The sequence below is a fragment of the Vicugna pacos genome, chromosome 2 (assembly GCF_048564905.1).
Source record: "Vicugna pacos chromosome 2, VicPac4, whole genome shotgun sequence".
Taxonomy (NCBI): domain Eukaryota; kingdom Metazoa; phylum Chordata; class Mammalia; order Artiodactyla; family Camelidae; genus Vicugna; species Vicugna pacos.
Genome location: NC_132988.1, coordinates 37,897,355 through 37,916,352, shown reverse-complemented (window position 1 = coordinate 37,916,352; position 18,998 = coordinate 37,897,355). Strand labels below are relative to the sequence as shown.

The window sequence follows — 18,998 nt, the reverse complement described above, 5'->3', positions numbered from 1 at the left end:
CTAGGTTTACTTGAGGGAGTAGAGTAGCTGATTTTGTGCAAATAGTGACCTCTCAGGACACTTCATGGAGGTACTGGAAACAAACGTGTGGAACATCAGAGTAGGCAGAACTGTCACCACACTGCTTGTTCTCCTTCTACTACAGAAAAACACCAGCACCCTTCCCTACAACTATCTCTAAAACATCAAAGGATGCATTTCATCCTGGAAATTAAGAACGTTGTTGGCCTGCTTCCACTCTGACTTTGTTGATCAAAATATATTACACGAAAGGAATAAAAACTGACATTTTATATTAACCACTAAGTCTATCACCTCTTCAAATCAAAAGCATTTGATAGATTCTTTAAACAATAAACAACCTGATAATTGAAGTTACTATGTGATTCCTTATCTTATCATATTTTATATGATAAAAGTATATATTATTATTATTCCCTCTTATTACATTAATTTCACGAGTTTTCATGAAGTAGACTACATTAGCATACATTAGCATATATATTATCTGTGATCTCACCATCTAAAATAGTCCCCTCTTTGAATGATCATCAGGTAATGTGTGTACGATGAATCCTGCACATCACTGATTTCTGTCCTAGTAACTTCTGGCCTGAACATATTAGACTCTCAAATAGGGCATGGTGTACTTTGCAAATCCTGTTATCAGTTATCTTGCCGCATGAGGGAGCAGAGCAACAAGAGGAAGGGGTACTTGATTATGGGGACATGATTATGAGGACAGACATACACACATAATGGGGCACAGGACCAGGGGGTGACTACAAAAGCAGCCCTGATACCAGCAGCGAGGTTTGAAGATAATGCCAAAAAGGCCAATAAATTGAGGGAAGATAATCCTCAGTATTAAAAGGTATGAGCCAAAGGGATGTGTAGTATATATAGACCCAGAAGGTTCAATTCTAAAGTTAGTTAAGATGTTGGATAATCCTTTGCCATATGGGAAATATTAGGGGGCAAGCTGGCAGGAGCTGGGCAGCCCTGGGCTGCTATTTTTCTAAACAAGGCTTCCATTGTAAAGAGGAACAATGCAAAGTGAGATGGTAAGAGAGAACACAGTGGGTAAATTCAAAACTCAGACTCTGCATTAAGACCTAGAGCTCATTCATGGAGTCCAGACCTGGCTGGCAGCAAAAAGGGCATAGGATGAGCAGGCCCCTGGGTGGGGTATCTGGGAAATATCATTTATCCATACCGTTCCCTGGCCTGGGTCTGCCAGCTGGGCTTGTCAGTGGTTTAGAGCTAATGACTGAAGACCAGAAACAGAGAAATGAGACAGACTGATGCATAAACTACACAAAGGTTTGGGTTCTCCCTTGATCACAGTAATGTTAGAATATAGTACAAATGTTCAGTCTCGTTCCAATGATCATAATTACGGCAAAAATCACTATGTTATAGTGAAATTATCAATACAAGGTGAAATGTTTCTCTATGTGTTTAAAACAAACAGCACACAAGGAATTAAATAAAAACTTCTTAAAGATTCAGCTCAATTAAAAAACCTCAGAATAGTCTAAAGCAGGGAGGTTACAGATACAGATGCAGAAATCCCCCTTCACAACATTCCTAGTAACGTCATCTACACTGCATATAAACCCCACTAAATGCCATCAGCACTTTCCACTTCTGACCATTTCAGTTATTTGTCTTTATTGAAGGGAAATCTGCCTCCGTGTGAGTCAGAACAGTTTGCAGGGTATTCCTTCCCTTCCTTGTGTCAAATAATAAAACATACCAGGTTACAGGTTTACCTACTACATTTTTTTAAGGTTTACCAAAGTACTGTTTTAGCAGTGAGTACTTTGTATATATGCCTTAAAAGATCTCTTAAGAAAATATTATATTTAAAATCTAAATGTAAATTAATGATGACAAAAGAATATTTGATTTTATAGATTTACCAAATCAGCTCTTTCTCCAAAGCCAGGATGATTTTAATAGAGCGTAATATTAGGCCCAGTCAGTTGCTACAGCTATATTTCTAGCAACTCAGTCTAGTTGTTTTAACATTTAACTCTGCACAGATAGGTCACATACCTGATAGGAAAGCCCATTCCCTAGTAAAAACAGCGTTATATGTGCAAAGTATGTATTTTGAAGAACAGAGTCCCTGTGTTTATATTGTGCTAAATTAACAGTCCATATGCTTTACACCAGTTTTAAACCAGTACCACGTACTTGATACAGATTTAAATATTGTCCAAGTATACAAAGTATATACTTTGACAATCAAAATGAAATATCCTTTCATCTCCTCCTCTGGCCCCAGAGCAGAGCATTTCTGTCCAGCTACTATCGTGATCACAACGTGGAACTCTCCAAGCTGCTGCACAAACTGGGGCATCCTCTGCCCGCCTGGCTGAGACAGGAGCTGCAGAAAGTGAGATAGCACTGAGAGGAAACTTCTCGAGACTCGGCCCCTATTGTAACGCTCACCTCTCCCAAAGCTTCCAGAAGCTACCAAAAGGCTGTGTAAAAAATATACCTCTTCAAATGAGAAAAAACAAAAAAAAAAAAGAACAAAGTTCCTTCCATGTGCTGGCACTTGGATGATTAGAAACAAAAAAGAGAAAGTTACAAGCCTTGAGACCCAGGTCCTTTCTCTTAACCGGTGTCTGAGCCTGTGGGATTATTACAGACTACTGTGCACTCATGTGGAAATCAATAGCAACCAGTATAAATATCAAACACAGATGCAGAACTGTTCCATTTCGTAGTAATATTTACACTTTTATATATCAACTAAGATTGTGTCTCTGTAGATTTTTAGACCGCTGTTTGCCTGTACAATGTTTTCTTATTCTTTGATTCTATAAAGTGTCCTACAAAGAAGCAAAGTAAACATCACAACGTAGCATAAAACACCAAAGTGTAATACTCATCAAAAATGCTTGCCAAAATATAAATTCACTAAGTATTTAGAAAGAATTATCAATTACAATTTGTGCTAGAGCAGACTGGAAAAGTTACGTATGAGCTTTACCTGCATCCAAAAAAAAAAGAAAAGATAAGTGCTATAGAAAAAAAAGTGATTTTTCATACACATAGTCTAGTGCATTCATGCAAAAGTTACTAACTTTTCTATCATAACATAATTGCTATACTGAAAGATATGTTGTGAAGCCATTGGATGAGAAATAGAAACACACTGAGTATACCAAAACAGTAAACAATAATCTAAAGTGTACTAACTAAATCCTCTAACAGGACAAATTGTAGGTGTCTAAAGATATATGATTGACAACTTATGTTCCTTTTCTCTGGGCTGCAAATCAACTCCAGTAGTCCTTACTGGTTCTATAGAAATGCTTGCATAGAATCTGAGGTGTGTATCATCTCCAGAAACAGATTGACTTACAATGTAAATAACTGTTTTTTAATGTTCCCCAGCATAAAACCTATTAAATGAATACTAAGGACAATTTCTCTAGACGATATATTGGGTTACTTATGTTAAATTATAGAAAAAGTACATTTCTTTAGATAATTCAGAATGAAAATATGTAATGTAGAGATCTATTACAAAAAACAAATTAATATATGATTTTTAATCTGATATTTGCAGTAATACAACGCAGAAAAATATAAGCAAAGCCGAATCCCATTTTTTTAGAGTATTTCATACATCATTCTTATGGAAGACAATAGGAAATAGTTAAATTTAGGGATTATCTACTAAATTAAATGGAAGAAGTACAAAGATGAACCAGGCACAGTTCTTAAAATATATTTACACTTAAATTTTTAATGATTATATGATTAATAAGACATTCAAAAAATAAAATGTCATACTTATTTTCCTGTTTATATTTACTTAAATTTTAAATATACTGTACACATAGGAAATTAAGTAGTAAATAAATTCCCTGCTATGATTACATAAGCCTTTGTAAAATGTTACCAAAAGTATGATTAGAAAAAAAAGATATGCCCAGAAATTTTCATTGTCATTTTAATGTGTAAAACTAAACTCTATTGATGATTCACTAACTAGAAAACAAATTTTGAGATCCTTCCACTCACTATAAATTTTTTAAATTACATTATAATTATTAGTGAAAATGTTTAAGTGTTATGAACTCAAATGACACACTGATTTTGCAACAAACAGGCTATTGGCAGAAACAATCAGTTTTTAAGACCCCTGACTGAAAAGCAAAATCAAAGTCATTTGGAAAAATATGTCAAACTCAATCTTCACGCTTATGCTGCCTGTTTTGAAGCAGCACATGTTAAATATGCTGGGAAAATGAACATGGTCTTTTGTCTCCACTAATTTAAGAAACCGTCTTAAGAGGGTCAAACATAGTGAGACTAGGCCCCAGCAGTTACATACAGTATCATGTTTTCATTTTGACAACAACATTTCTACTGATAAAAAAGGAAAAGAAAAACTGATACGCTATGTTTCAAGGATGAGATGTGCACTTAAACTTCTGGCCCAAGCTACTGGCATAATTTCATTGAGGTAAACTGAGTCAGCTACACAGTTTGCCCTTTAAGAAATGTTAAAAACACACTGCATGCTTGTGTAATGAGAGGAGAAACAAGAAGAGATCATACCACAATGTGCTCACTCATAGTACAGGTATTATGCTACCGAGAGCAGCAGACCTTTGAAAGGAATTTTGACCGCTCCATGTGTCTGAGAGGCAACATCAAATTCTAGAGGACATGCGTACTTCCTACATTATATCTTCCAGCTGGTTATTATGCTCTTCTGAAAGTAACATAAATACACACGAGAAAAGAATGAGAGATAATGTGATTTTCAGCTAGCTTTGTATAGAGTTCCTTTTTCATTGCTTAACATATGAAACTTCCTCAGGAAGAAATGAAATGGTTATTTCAATGTTTATAGCTATAGTATCCTCGTCATTCACATTGAATGAAAATTACTGGAAACATTTTTTTCTCTGAGTTTTTTAAAATAAAAAACCTGGATATAACTCTGATAGCAGCATGGTACCTCATATGTACAACAATAAACTGTGATAAGAAAGTGAAGAGTTTGGGCCTGGTGATTTCAGGTAATAAGTGGGCATTTGATGGTTTGTGTTTGCCTGCGACAGAGCAGGAGGTGGCTATAAAACATAGATACCACTAATGCAATTTAACATCGAGAGCTGCATGGAAAACTTCCCAGTAGGAAACCAGTAAGTCTGTTTTTAATAAATAACCTTTCATAGATCTTCTTATCAATGCTAGTATTTTTTTTTAAGTTCTAATACATAAAAGAAGGTCCCAGGATCATTCATGGGACCAGAGAATAAGCAAACCACACAGCTGTTACTTAACAGACGTAAGAGCCTGAATAATTATAGCATTTCTTACTCCCAGTACTCTGCTCTGCTCCCCAAAATGGACTCTTTTCTTTAGAGCTTTAAAAGATATTAGCTAGTCTCTCTTTTATTAAAAATCTAGCAAAACAATCTCTGCAAAACAAAGTGGGGGAGGGACCAGGAGAGTTAGATATTTACCTACATTTTCCACAAACTTTCTTTTCTCTATTCCTGTTCTTTCTTTTCTAGAAATCAGATTTCCTCATGTTGCAGCCCATCCTGTCCACATGCACCAGTTGATTCCTCACAGGATTATCTCCCCCATAGTTCTCCAATCTAGAACACATCTGACTCCCAACTTTCTATCTAAATATGCCATCATATGTTCTATCGACTCCAGGGCCAACTGATGACCAGTTAATAATCCAATGCTGTCAATGTTAGTGGCTTATAATGACTTATAATATTATGCTTTCCAAAGACATCTGCAATTTCAACAAGTTATGCTTTAGCCCAAAAGCCCACTAATGAAGAGGCACTTTACACCTCAAATATTTTAGAATGAAGGGATTTCTCTGTTTTCAAATCACACTGTCTAGCTGAATTCCATTCTGCCAGAGCTGACTCTGCTTGGTCACCACCTACAACATAGCTGCTGCCTTCTTACTGCCCACCCATCTCGCCACACACACCCATCCCCAAATAGTTGGCAGTCATGGAAAGAGCAGTGAATACTTGAGGTGGATAATCCTTAAGAAATTACTTGTGTTGGCTTGAAATGTTTACGTTCTCTTCACTTACTTTATTTAAAAGCAAAGTAAATTTCACAAGGTCAAGCCATGAATTTTAGCTTTGAGGATGAAAGCTAAAGACATAGTGTGACATTGATTCCATTCCCAAGAAAATCTAGAGTCAACTTCAAGTAAGCCTCTCACCTGTGGCCAGGGGGCCTCACAGAATTTGAGGGCCACTTTTCCTCATCCAGTGCTACTATTAGTTCTTGCTATTTTTTGTCCTCAATCTGTTGTCTATATGGTTCTCTATATATTCAGTGCTCTTAGCAAAAGTAACAGAGAATTTATATACTTATTTATTAGTATATGAAATTTATTTTTAAGCTCCTCTTCTACCTTCTTCCATTAATCTTGTAACTATCTTAATCTTTGGGTTATATCTCTATATTATATATATATATATATATATAATCTCAGTATAGTCCCAAAAGTTATATATACAAAGATTAATGAATCACTGAAAATCGAACCTGCTATATTTTCATTATCTCCTCTTTAGAGAAAGAAGAATCATGAACAGTGTCAAAAAGTGTTTAAGAAAGACATTCACTTGCCAGATTCAGGTCAAATATTTTATTTGCCCAGCAATCCCTTTCACGGAAGTCAAAGCAAATTTCACAAATTAAATACTCACACCACAAAGCTTCCATGATATTGGTAAGAAGAAAGCATTTGCCCACATTTTAGCATTCAGAAAACTGAAATAAACTGAATGAAAAGTGAAACATTTCCAAAGCACACAGGAACTGTGACAAATCTTACATAAAACTGTCTACATCAAGCTGTTTCTTGGTTCTGAGGGAATAAATTAAGCACAGGAAATGCCGGCTGTCTACATTTCTGATGCCAGAATGCTCTATTTCAAATCAATAACTGAAATGGAAACCAGATCTTGCTCTTAAATATTATGCATAATTTATATAATTGGACCAGAGAAGACTGGTCTTCTTTTCCCTATTTGGTAAATAAAATTCTGCATCTGAATTTTCTTTCAGTTTCAACCACTCTAAACAGAAATGCAAGCTCAAAATGCTATATATACTCCTAGGGCTGTGGTGTATCTTTTCAGAACTTAATTTCTGTCTTTCAAAGCAAACAATACTTTAAAAAGTCCACAAAGAACATACTATCAAAAAATAGCATTTGTTTCACATACAAATGAATAAATTGACAAACTTATAAAAAGTTAAAGATTCTAATTTTTAAAATAATAAAAAGCTATGAACATGCAATATTGACAAATTCTCATTTCCACCTATGATCAACTTGATAAAACCATGTTGCTTCGATTCCCAGTTAATTACAGGGATGTCCTCAGTACAACTGGAATAGCAAAGAGGACAGATTGGACTCTGTTTTTAACTAAATAACATTGGGTAGCTCACTTTTCCTTTGGGGTCATCAATTTCCTCATCCATCAAGGGAAGAAGTCAAATGTGATCACTGTTAACTGCTTCCCCCCTTGCTTAATTTTATCATCAGTTATTGTAACAGTTGACTCTTCCTATCTCTCACACATTCTGCCACAGGGCAGGAGCCATGAATTATCTAGGAGGTAAAGCTGGAAGCAGAAACTGGGTCTGAGTAACTCAACCTCTCCTCCCGCACTTCCCTTTGGAAAACACTCTGGTCTGCTTTTGGCCCATGGTAAGTTCAGCAGAAATCTATTTAAGCACATTATTCAAAGCCACAAACATAACAAAAGGGACTAGAAACAAAAATAGAAATATAAATACATGCTCAAAAATCAGGAGTGTAAGTGAGGAACAATGGTACAAAGGAGCCAAATGTCTCCTCCTTCATGTGGGAGCCAACAGATACTGCTTAGAGATAACAAACCAAGAAATCAAGGTAAACGATGGTTGGAATAATGGGTGAATCAACACAACATGAGCAGAAATGGTAAAAGGGAGTTAGTTATCTTTGCTAGTTCAGGCTAGAGTGCAAGACCAAGAAGAAATATTTGAATTGTTATTTCCCAGTGCATGTAGCACTTCTATTACAACAGCAATAATCTATCATTTAAAGAGTAAGGCTAAATATGCAGCCCCAGTAGTATCCCATCGGATGGGAAGATCACAGAGGCGGATCTAACCAGCAGCTGACATTAGCATCAGTTGTTGGACATTATCCAGGAGATGAACTAACAGGGAAGAGCTCTCGTGGTGCTTAGCCTTACTTAGTGCTGTAGGGAAATGGTTCTAAAGATCTAGTCTGACCCCTGGCAGGCCCAAGCCCTCTTTAGGGACTCTGCAAGGTCAAAACTGTTTTCAAAATAATACCAATTTATCATATTCGTTTGTCATTGTGTTGATATTTTCATTGACCTTGCAAGAGCAATAATGGGTAAAACTGCTGGTGCTTTAACATTAATCAAGTAAGTAACATCAGTCTACATTCATCATCACTATATTCTCCACCAACACACACTCATTTACAAAGTTAGCTTCACTTAAGAATGCCCTTAATGAAGCAGTAAGAATTAGTAATACTATTAAATTTCAACCCTTGAGTACCTGTCTTTTTAATATTTTCTGCATCAAAACATGAAGTATGCCTAGGGCACCTCCACTACATACTGAAGTATATAGCTGTCTCAAAGACAAGCACCTGAGCAATTGTTTGAGTTGCAACTTTAACTAGCTACTTTATTTTTTTATTCAATTTATTTAATTTAAAAAAAACAGCTACTGTAGTCAAAGAACATCATTTTTACTTGAAAGAATGATTGACAGGGAGATATGGTTATTCAGACGTGAGCAACTGGCAGACATTTTTTTTAAAAACTGAACAGTGAGCTTGTCACTTTAAGAAAAACAACTAATGGTACTGCCACCGATAAAATCTGAGCTTTCATTGAAAATTAGAACTTGTATCTGCTACTAGGAGCTTAATGGTAGACTATTATTTAAATACTTTCTCTGATGAGACTTATGGAGATATTAACAAAAATGATTTTCTAATAGTAAATAATGAAATGTATCAACATTTGGGAGATCTGCACAACTCAGTAAACCAGTATTTTCCAAATAACCAATGCAAGAGGTTACAAAATCATCATACATGGCACAACCATTACAATGGTATTCTTAGGGCAAGATAAACTAACAGTTTTTAATGTAGCAGAGTATGAAAAGCTCATTGATTTGGCTTCAGATTCCACAATACAAATATCCTTTAAGAAAATACTACTTGTCAAGTTTTAGTGTCGTATCAAAGAAAAATATCCACAATTATCTGAAAAGGCTATATATACTTCCCTTCCTCAAAAACATACTTGGGTAAGTCAGATTTTCTTCATATACCTCAGCAAAACCAACATATCAAAATAGACTGAATGCAAAAATACGTATCAGAATCCAGATTTCTTTTATGAAGCCAAACTTTAAAGAGATTTGCAAATACATTACACAGTGCCACTCTTTTCATTAATTTTTTTTGTTTGTTTTGGAAAACAGTTATTTTTAAACAAAACTATGATCTTATTATGGGCTTGCTCTTCTTGCTTTCAAGTTAATGGTTTTTTAGTTCCTCAATTTACATTCCTAATATAGTAAATACTGAGAGATACAACCCTTATAAACAAAACCCATTTGGCGTCCTCAAAAATTTTTTAAAATTGTAAAGGCTCCTGAGACCAAAGAGTGTGAGAACCACTAGTGGGCATAGGAATTGTAAGTAATTTAAGTACCAAAAGCCAAAACTTAAACCATAAAAAATAACCTAGAAAGAAAACAGATGAAAAGTCAGACAACACCTCCTATCACCTTCCCATTCCACTCCCAGACTGGAAGCTGCCTGGCTGGAGATGGAGGAATACTAGGGAGGGAGAAGAGAGGGGGACATGGGTATGAGTTTCTTCTCCCCTTGCCCCTCCGCCTTGTCACCAAAGCAAGTCCTAAAAATGAAAGACTGACAGATCTTCTTTAAGACTGAGGATCCAAGAGGAGAGAAAGCTGTGTCCTACTTTCCATCTAAAAGTTAGCCAAGCAGCAACCTCATCTATGTGTTCTGCCCATCAATGGTATTGGAGCAAAATCGTAGAAACAGGACATGGTATTCTAGAGATTACACAGTGTCCACAGTGGCACAGGACAACATATAAAAATCCCCATTCTCCATGGGAGCTGTAGAAACTTCTGAGAATTTAGATCCAAAGGGACCCAGTAGCTAGGACCAAGAGGACACCTACTGACCAGCAGACTGATGCCTGCAGGGCATGGGAAGAGCCCACTTACCTAAGACTGCACTTGATGAGATTCATACTATGCCAGCAGAATACGGATGATGTCTGAGGCCAAAGTGTCACCCTCTAACATGGTGTCCTTTGCCAAGATCACCTTGAGAAGAAAGGGAGAGATGAATCCTGAATTTGACTGGGTTTTTCTAAAACAGAATTAAAAACCCCTAAAGTGATGAAATATATCTTAAATAGAGACAGTTACCAAAAACTAAAGAAAGCTACATTTCTGCATAGGTTGTGGATCATGGAATTTATACCCATTATACAAGCATTATACCCCAGGTTCAATTAGCAACAATGGAGACGCATGGAAAAAGAGCAAATGACAAGGGTCAAGAGTATTGACAGACTCTGTCTCAGTTAAGAAGAGCTGGGGGAGGCATTTACTAGACATGAGTCTGCAGCACATCTGCAGATTCTGATCTCCCTACAAGACGGTCTGTTCCATCCTATGGCAGACACACCCTAAGAGTCATTCCCTTATATAATAGTGCCTTGAGTGGGGGCAAAACCTGTAAATATGTTGGGATAGTCACTCTCCTGACTAGCATACCCCACATTCAAGCTGTCAAGAAATCCCGTCAGCTCTGTCTTCAGTTTCTATCTAAAACCAACCACTTCTCACCAGCTCCACTGCCACCACCCTGCTCTAAGCTAACATCCTCTTTATCTTGGATATTTTCCCTGCCTCTATCCCTGTGCTCTATAATCTACTGTCAGCTCAGCACCCAAAATAATCTTGTTACAAATTAGGTCAGAGCACTCTTCTGTTAAAAATCCTGCTATAGCTCTCCTTTTCTGTCAGAGTACCAGGTCTTACGTGATCTGACATTGTTGCCTTTGTGACCTCAGGTCCTGTCCTTCCCCCTCTCTCACTCTGCAACAGATGCGATGATTTCCTCACTGACTATCTTAGAGCCTTTGAGCTGACGTTCCCTCACATGTCCACATGGCTAACTCCTGAAATGTATTTGGGTGTTTGCTCAAATGTCATCTTTCAAAAAAGGCCAACACCAACAACCTTACATAAAATTTCACTTTTCCCCCCTCCCTTAATACCCCAATTCCTGTTACCTTGATCTATTTTTTTTTGCCATAGCACCTATAATCTTATAACTATATAATTTACTAATTTTACTACATGTTTTCTTCTGCTCAAATAAGCTTCATGAAGGCAACTGTATTTGTCTGTTTTCTTTCACCAATGTATCCTCACATTTATCTGTCTAGTCTCTGACACACAATAGGTGCTCAATAGATACTTGTTGAATTAATTAATTAATTTAGCAATAAATAAGTGGCAAAGGAAAAAAGGTAAAGGATGTGAGATTTAACATGGTACATTTTCATATAGTTAAGTGTTAGAAAAAAGTATAACTTTTTATAAATCAGTAAATTTGACTAAAATATATATACTTCCCCAACCACAGAAAGACTTAATAACACTATGTCTTTCTTTTAAATAAGAAGAAACAAATTCAAACTTTAGATAATAATGAATTCCTAATAAAGAATTAAAATTAGCAAATTAATTTTTAAATATAAGACAATAAAAGCTCTAGTCTTTTACTTTTACTCATGTGGCGTTCTTTTATATAAGCATTATAAGAAATTCATTCCTATCCCATTCTCATTCTTACTGTGTACATTAGTTCTTCCTGATTGTGATCATGTGCGCTTAAGTGGCGCTTTCCATTTACCGGACTACTCTGGACTACTCATAAAAATGATCCTAACAATAACACTAAAAGGGAGATAATGCAAGCTTACAGGTGAAGAAATAGGTTTGGGAAGGATAACTTTCCTAAGTCACACAAGAAGTAAAGTCAAAATCTGAGATTTGAGCTCAGATTTATATTTATCTTATACTTAATATCATTCTTCTTCCTTCACAAAACATTTCAGTTAAGAACGTGAACACTGAGCCAGTCAGACTATACTCAAATCCCAGACCTAACCTTCAGTTTATCATATTATTTCTCTGTGCTTCAATTTACTCATCTGTTAAGTGGAGATAATAACAGTACATTCTCATACAACTGTTTTGATGATAAAATGAGTTAATGAGCACATACACACTCAATAACATTATCTATTACCATTATCATTATTATTATAATTATTACCTCAAGGAGGTAATAACAAGTAACTGTTCTTTTCAGAGCCCCTTTAATGTCTGCTCACTTTATATTTTCCTTCTTAGACCTTCTCAGTCATTACTGTCCAGTGCCCTAAAGAATGAGAAATATTCCAAAATTCTTACTGCTTTTATCAAATGTACAGAATTCCAGGGACTTCTTTCAGGACTCTTCTGACTTTTAAGACATAGTGTCCATTTATATAAATTATCATACAAATAGAAGGGCTTTATATTAAAGAAATATAAAAGTAATTTCTCTGGTTTTAATTCCACTTGATTTTCTATAAATTTACTTGGACAGAATTAAAAAATAACTACTAAAACATCTTATATAGTAAATTGGAGTATTTTCATATATCATCTGAAGTCTTTTATGTTACTTTTTTAAAAAGAATGTTTTCTAGATTCAGCTCAAGCTAAAATTTTTCAGAGCTCCTGCCAGTTCTTTGAGGATCAAATAGAAATTAATCAATATAGTCCTTACAGTCTCATGAAGAATGTAAACCTCTGATACTGAGATTTAAGAGAGTGAAGATCTATTTCAATTATAAACAATGACTAACAGAAATCAGTTCCAAAGAATGTCATAAAATTTTCTCTATAAAATAATTTCCATTATAAAATTTGAAATACATTCCCACAGGAGGGAAAAAAAATATCCTCAATGTAAAACTTCTGGCAAATACAGAGGTAAGATCTGCAAAATCAAAACCAAAAAAAAATTGTCATCTTTGCTTTGATATACCAACAGGCAATTCATTTTTCCTTTTGAATACTGTATATATAATTTCCCAGAATTTTTTTTTCATTTTCATCATCCCAGTTTCCTCATTCAACAAATATTCACTGAGTGTGTACCATGGACCAAGTACTATTTAGGTAAGATGATTACAATTACATCCTTGCCCTCTGGTAGACTGGCAGAAATATGTCATTTCTCCAACAGAATCACTGTCTACTTTGATACACTCCAAATTAAAAATATATCAACTTAAACACTTCAGACAATAGAAAATGAATTAAATTTCCACTTGATTAATTTAGTACTTTAAAAACCTGCACATCGAGTTCACATAAAAAAAAGGTCTGTGCTATTTCAATTACATTCTTAGAATCTGCATCTGAGGAAAGTTGTTCCTTTTTAGTGGAAAAAGGTTTTCAATATTCACTTTGGATATTTATTATATAAAACTGGAGTCCAGAGGGTAGGTTGGTAGAGCCATTATATATGCTGAAATTTTCATGTTATTATCCACACATTCATTTATACATTCATGCACAATAATAAATGAGTGCATTTAATTTAAAACCTTGGGTTAAATAGACCTAAACAATAGGTTAACAGCGCCACCTAGTGGCCTCATAAAAATTGGATGCTTGTTTCCATTGAGTTTTTACATAAACATAAGCTTATCTTTTCACAGATACAGATGTGAATATTTAGAGTACTAGAGTAAATGTCTGACATCACGAAACATTATTATAAAGTATATTACAGAGGAAAATAAAAAAAGAATGTTAAGTTAGTTATCATTAAATTTTCAACTTATTTTAGTATGTCCAGTATAAAAGCATTAAATATTTTACAAATATTATTTTATAGACAGTATAAAACAGTAACAGCTTGGTGTGGAGGAAATACATACTCATGCTAATTTTTAATTTAAATGAATTTAAATTCATTACAAGTACTGAAGTGGGCCCCTAATGTGGCCCAGGAATCCTACTACACTTTCTAGTCTATTCACACTAGCCCCTAACTACACTTTCCCCTCTCTCCTGAAATATCCACACTTCCTCCCCCAGCTGCACTTTCATTTGATGACCTTGCTTTCTATTATTCTGAAAAAGGGGGGGGGGGTTAATGGAAAAGACATTCAAAAGTTCATACCACATGACTCACTTACCAGTATATTTACCCAGACACTCCTGTTTTAGTGGATGAACTGCTTGAACCACCATTTAAGCTAACTCCTACTTTGTGTACACAATCCCACCTCCTCAACCAAGTAATTCACCAACTCTCTCCTACATAATCAATTTCCTTCATTTCTACCAGAATTTTCCCAACAGAATACAAACATGCTTCACATGTTGCCATGCTTAAAAAATAATCCACACTTCATCCCACAGCCCTCTGAGGTACTGCCCCGTTTTTCTTCCCCTTTATAATACCTCAAATGAGTTATCCAAATCCATTGCCACCGATGCTTCTCCTTCCATTTCCTCTGAAACAGTTCTAAACAAGGTCCCAAATGACCTCCACACTGCAAATACAATAGTCATTTCTCAACAACCATCTTACCTGTACCATGAACAGTTCATCTCGCCCTCTTAATTTGAAAACCTTTTTTCTTGACTTTCCGGACACTGCACTCCACTGGCTTTCATCCTTGCCTCACTTCTCAACCTCCCTGGCTGGTTCCTGATATTTTTCTTGGTAGATGTTGACAGGCCCAAGTACTGGGTCTTATTTTCAATCTATACTTTGTCTCTTGGCATTAGAATCCAATCTCATGGCTTTAAGTGCCACCGTGACAGCTCCCATATTTGTCTTTCCAGCCCAGACCTCTCCCCAGAACGCCATACTTACACAACCAACTCCCTACTTAACAGCTCTACTTGGATGTCTAAAAGACATCTCAAACTTAATAGGTACAAAGTTATGTTCTTGAGTACACCTCCCCACAAACCTCCTACTCCCACAGTCATCTCCATCTCAGCAAATAATCAAAAAATCGTGGAGCCATTTTCCTCACACCCTATTTCCCTTTCTCTTACATCCTGTATCTAATCTGTCACCAAATACTGTCAGCTGTACCATAAAAATATACCCAGAATTGAATCATTTATTTTCTCCACTGGTACCACTAAGCCAACACCATTCTCTCATCTGTATTATTGCACTAGCTTAAATAATCTACCTGCTCCAATCCTATTCCCATCACTATTCTCTCTTCTCAGTAGGCCTTTGAGAAAGAACATGCAAATCCAGTCATATCATAACATTCTTTTACTCAAAAGTCACCAATGGCTACCAAGCTTACTCAAACAAACAAAATGAAATCTAAAAACTGTACAATGACTTATAAGGCCCTAGGTAGCCTATTATCTTTCTAACTTCACTTCCTACTTGCTTATCCCACTCCAGCCAAACTGATCTCACTTTTGTTCCTTGACTGTACCAAGTATATGAGTTACTGCTTGCTGAATAAAAATGATCCCCAAACGTACTGACTTAAAACAACCTTATCTCACACACTTTCTGTCGGTCAGGAACCCAGGTATGGCTTAGCTGGAGTCTCTGCTTGAGTGTTTCTCAAGACTGCAATCAGCACCTGGGTCTGTAGTCATCTCACAGCTCAGCCTGTTAAAGATTCACTTCCAAGCTTGCTTACCTGGTTGCTGACAGGATTCAGTTCCTCACAGGCTGTTGGTCTGACAGCCTCAGTTCCTTACCAGATGCTGGCCAGAGGCCACTCTCTGTCCCTTGCCACACAGGCCTCTGCAATATAGCAGCTTGGTTCATCAAAGCAAGCAAGCCCAAAAGGCAAGACAAAGAATGGTAGCAAGACACTAGTCAGAGTCGCTTATACCTAATCCCAGAAGTGACATCTCATCACTTTGCCACTCAAGGGAAGGGGATTGCATAAGGGAGGGAGTAACTTAGGGGGGAACCACTAGGAGCCTTGTAAAAGGCTGTCTACCACACCAGGTTTGGTGCAGTCAGGAAGCACTGGTTGCTTAGAATATTCTTCTTCCGATACCAGTATGTTTCACTTCCTCGTCTTCTTCAATGTCACCTTCTCAGTGAGACCGTCCCTCAGCACTCTTTTTAAAATTACAGTTTCTATGCACCAGGCACTGCTCATTCCCTTCCTTATTTTTCTCCACAGCACTTACTGACTTTAACATACCATACAATTTATTTATTGTGGTTAATTTTTATTTTGTCAACTTAGATAAGTAGGACTACATTTCCACTTTCTTCTGAGTAGTTCCAGGATAGCCTGGCCACAGAGACATTTTGCCTGAGATTTGGAAGGTGGAAGTGGAACAGCATTCTTATACTTTTTATACCAGGAAGATTAGTGGGCACAAGGCAATACTGCAGATCATGCAAACTGTCACCTATCCTGCCAGCTCATCTTGTAGGTGTGGGGTGACAGCCAGGCCCGGATCTTCTTCAGTGCCTGCCAGGTCTTCTCTTTAAACTTCAGCAACACTTGGGTCTGTGACAAAGGACTGGCTCCTCCTGCAGATCATCTCCACCGTCAAAGTTGAACCCTTGGAACCAGGGAGAAACCAACGCAGATTTCAGTCCGTTCTCATGGATCCCAGTTCATCCTTGCAGTTGCCGGTTTTCTTGCTTCCTCCACTTGACAATGTGATTTGACCTTTGATCAGCAGTTCTGCTCCTCTGATAGAACTCTAATACTCACTTATGTCTGTTTCCTGCCATGAAAACACAAGCACTGTGAGTAAAACATTTTGTCTGTTTTGTTTACTGCTCTTGTCCCAGCACCAAGAACAGGGCCTGGCATATAGTAAGAATTCATTAAATATTTGCTGATGAACAATTTTAAAAACATAAGGCACTAAGAATAAATATTAAAGATGACAAGAAAAGGAAGAGACTAATCACTGATGTTCTAAAAGAAAGATCCCTGTAAAAATATAAATAAAAACTGAAATGTCTTAATGAGCAGGTAGGAAGAAGGAAGTCTGTAACTGCAACACAACCTCACCCACTTTGATTGAGGCAGTTTTAACTCGTTTCAACAAATATTTACATTCCCCTCTTTAAGAGATGAAGCGTAATTTCCCTTCCTTTTTTGTGAGCTGAAATTAGTAACTCACTTCTAACAAGTGATGGCGTATAACTTCTCAGTCTAGGTTATTAAAAAAACATCAGGACTTTGTTTCTTGGATCACTCACTTTGGGGAAAACCAGCTGCTGTAACTTGAAGACGCTCAAGCAGTCCTATGGAGACCCACAGGCTGAGGAGTTGGAGGCTAACAACTACTTAACTTGCCAAGATCTTGAGCCAGCCACCTTGGAAGAGGCTCCTACAGCCCCAGTGAGCCTCCTGACTGCAACCTAATGAGATACACAGACAGCACTAAACTGCTCTTGGATTCCAGTCTGCAGAAATTATATGAGATGATAAACCCTTATTGTCTTAATCCACCATGCCTTAAGCTAATTTGATACATTGCAGTTGATAATAAATACACTGAATAATAAAGAAACACACTAAAAATTGGAAGTGAAGGATTGAAGAAATCAAAAATAACTCCAAGGTTTTGAGCTTTGAATAATTTGGAAAAACTCTGATATAACTGACTATAAGTGACTTGATTCCATTGTAGTATTGAGGCAAGGGTCATGTCTGCTCAACAAACATTTGCTAGAGTCTTTTAAATGTTAAACAACTGAAAAAAGTGTTCAGAACTGAAAAGAATATTCTAGTACAGATAGGGGAGAACTCTTATCTCCTCTCACCTAAACACTACATTTTTATTACAATTTTCTCAGCAGTGGTATCACATTGCTAGTATACACCAACTGCAAGTTTAAGTACCCTAAGTATTTTAAGATGAAAATAAGCCCACAGGCCATTTCCTGACCGTATATCCTCCCACTTATCTCAACAGTCACATGACAGATGTGCAGTTATGTGAATTTTGTTTCCCTGATGATTACCATCGAGTCTATACTAAAACCCTACAAGAAAAAAGGAAATAGAGTAGGGAGAAGTAGCAGAGTTTGAAGAATGAGTTTTTAATAACAAATGTTTCAGTTATGTATCAAATGCACAAATGAAATACTGTCCATCATTTTATCAGTCTAACAGCTTCACCTCACATTCTACCTTGAAAATACTTAAATCTTTATTTACAATTTATACTTCTTCTATTACTACATTATTCTAAGCCTTAAAGATTTGGCTTAAACAGTGGTTAAATTCATTAGGTATGATCTCAAATTCCTCCAAATTTAGAAATATGGCCGTCACAGCCACAAATTTCACACTAATAGATAGAAATCATCATTAAAGCACCACTTCTTAAAGTGAAAATATAATAGACTGTAAAGGTATGATTGCTTTTATTAAGCTGTATTTTTAAATAGTTTTAGATTTACAGAAAAGTTGCAAAAATGATACAGGGAGTTCCCACACATCCCTCTTCCAATTTCCCCTATTGTTAATATCTTACAATATCATGTACCTCTGTCACAACTAAAAAACCAACATTGGCACACTGTTGTTAACTAAATTCTACACTTTATTCAGATTTCTCTAGTTTTCCATTAAAGTCCTTTTTCTGCCCAAGGATACAGCCAGGATACCACATCACATGCAGTCATTACGTCTCATCTCCTATGCTGTGGCAGTTTCACAGACTTTTGTTTTTCATGACCATGACAGTTTTCAGGACAGGTTAGGAAATTTGTAGAGTGTCCATCAGTTTGATTCTGTCTGATTTTTTCTCATGGTTAGACTGGGGTT

The 18,998-nt window shown here is 36.4% G+C and overlaps 1 protein-coding gene and 1 long non-coding RNA gene across 3 annotated transcripts in view; one reads left to right on the top strand and one right to left on the bottom strand.

The window, feature by feature from the left end:
* LOC102542828 (N-deacetylase and N-sulfotransferase 3) overlaps positions 1–2,584 on the top strand; it is a 147,317-nt gene extending 144,733 nt beyond the window's left edge. The window contains exon 14 of the mRNA XM_015247698.3: positions 2,294–2,584. Coding sequence (XP_015103184.1) covers positions 2,294–2,413 — 120 coding nt within the window. The 3' untranslated portion in view covers positions 2,414–2,584. The remainder of the gene's footprint in view (positions 1–2,293) is intronic.
* Positions 1–18,998, bottom strand: part of LOC116285719 (uncharacterized) — a 72,288-nt gene that overhangs the window by 50,379 nt on the left and 2,911 nt on the right. For both annotated transcript variants that reach the window (XR_012059331.1, XR_012059335.1), the window contains exons 2-3: positions 15,882–16,938; positions 10,339–10,440 (exon numbers count right to left, since the gene is read on the bottom strand). This is a non-coding gene — a long non-coding RNA (uncharacterized lncRNA). The remainder of the gene's footprint in view (positions 1–10,338; positions 10,441–15,881; positions 16,939–18,998) is intronic.